The following is a 464-nucleotide window of genomic DNA, read 5'->3' on the forward strand; positions in this document are numbered from 1 at the left end:
GGCCGCCAGCGAGGCCCGGCTGCCTTTGGGGGTGGTGGGCTCTGATTTGGTGCTGCTTTCGCCCTCTGACTCGGGGCCCCGCGGCTCCTCCAGACCCTTCGGCTTCTCCTCCAGGCTCCCCTCGGGCCCCGGGCAGGGGCAGGCGTCGAAGCTCTCCCGGCGCGGCAGCGGGGGCTTCACCGGCCGCTGCTGGCTCAGCCCGGGGTGGTCTGCGCCTGGTGGGGGGACATCAGGGCATGGGGGTGGCCCCTGTCCCCTCCCCGCTCCTGGGGACCCAGCTGGTGGCACTGCAGGAGCTGCCGGGCTGGGGGACCGGGGGTGATGTCTGGCAGCTTGTCCATCCCCACCGTGTCCCCTCTGTCCCCATCCTTGTCCCCTGCATCCTCACCTTGTCCCCTCCATCCCATCTCCATCCCTGTCCCCTCCCATCCTCACCTTGCCCATCCCATCCCATCCCATCCCAT

At 70.7% G+C, this 464-nt stretch overlaps 1 protein-coding gene across 1 annotated transcript in view; it reads right to left on the reverse strand.

Moving 5' to 3' along the window:
• The window catches only part of ARHGAP30 (Rho GTPase activating protein 30), an 18,207-nt gene that overhangs the window by 16,610 nt on the left and 1,133 nt on the right, over positions 1–464 (reverse strand). Inside the window, exon 5 of the mRNA XM_014961758.1 lies at positions 71–215. Coding sequence (XP_014817244.1) covers positions 71–215 — 145 coding nt within the window. The remainder of the gene's footprint in view (positions 1–70; positions 216–464) is intronic.

The sequence above is a fragment of the Calidris pugnax genome, unplaced genomic scaffold (assembly GCF_001431845.1).
Source record: "Calidris pugnax isolate Ruff unplaced genomic scaffold, ASM143184v1 scaffold871, whole genome shotgun sequence".
NCBI classification, from domain to species: domain Eukaryota; kingdom Metazoa; phylum Chordata; class Aves; order Charadriiformes; family Scolopacidae; genus Calidris; species Calidris pugnax.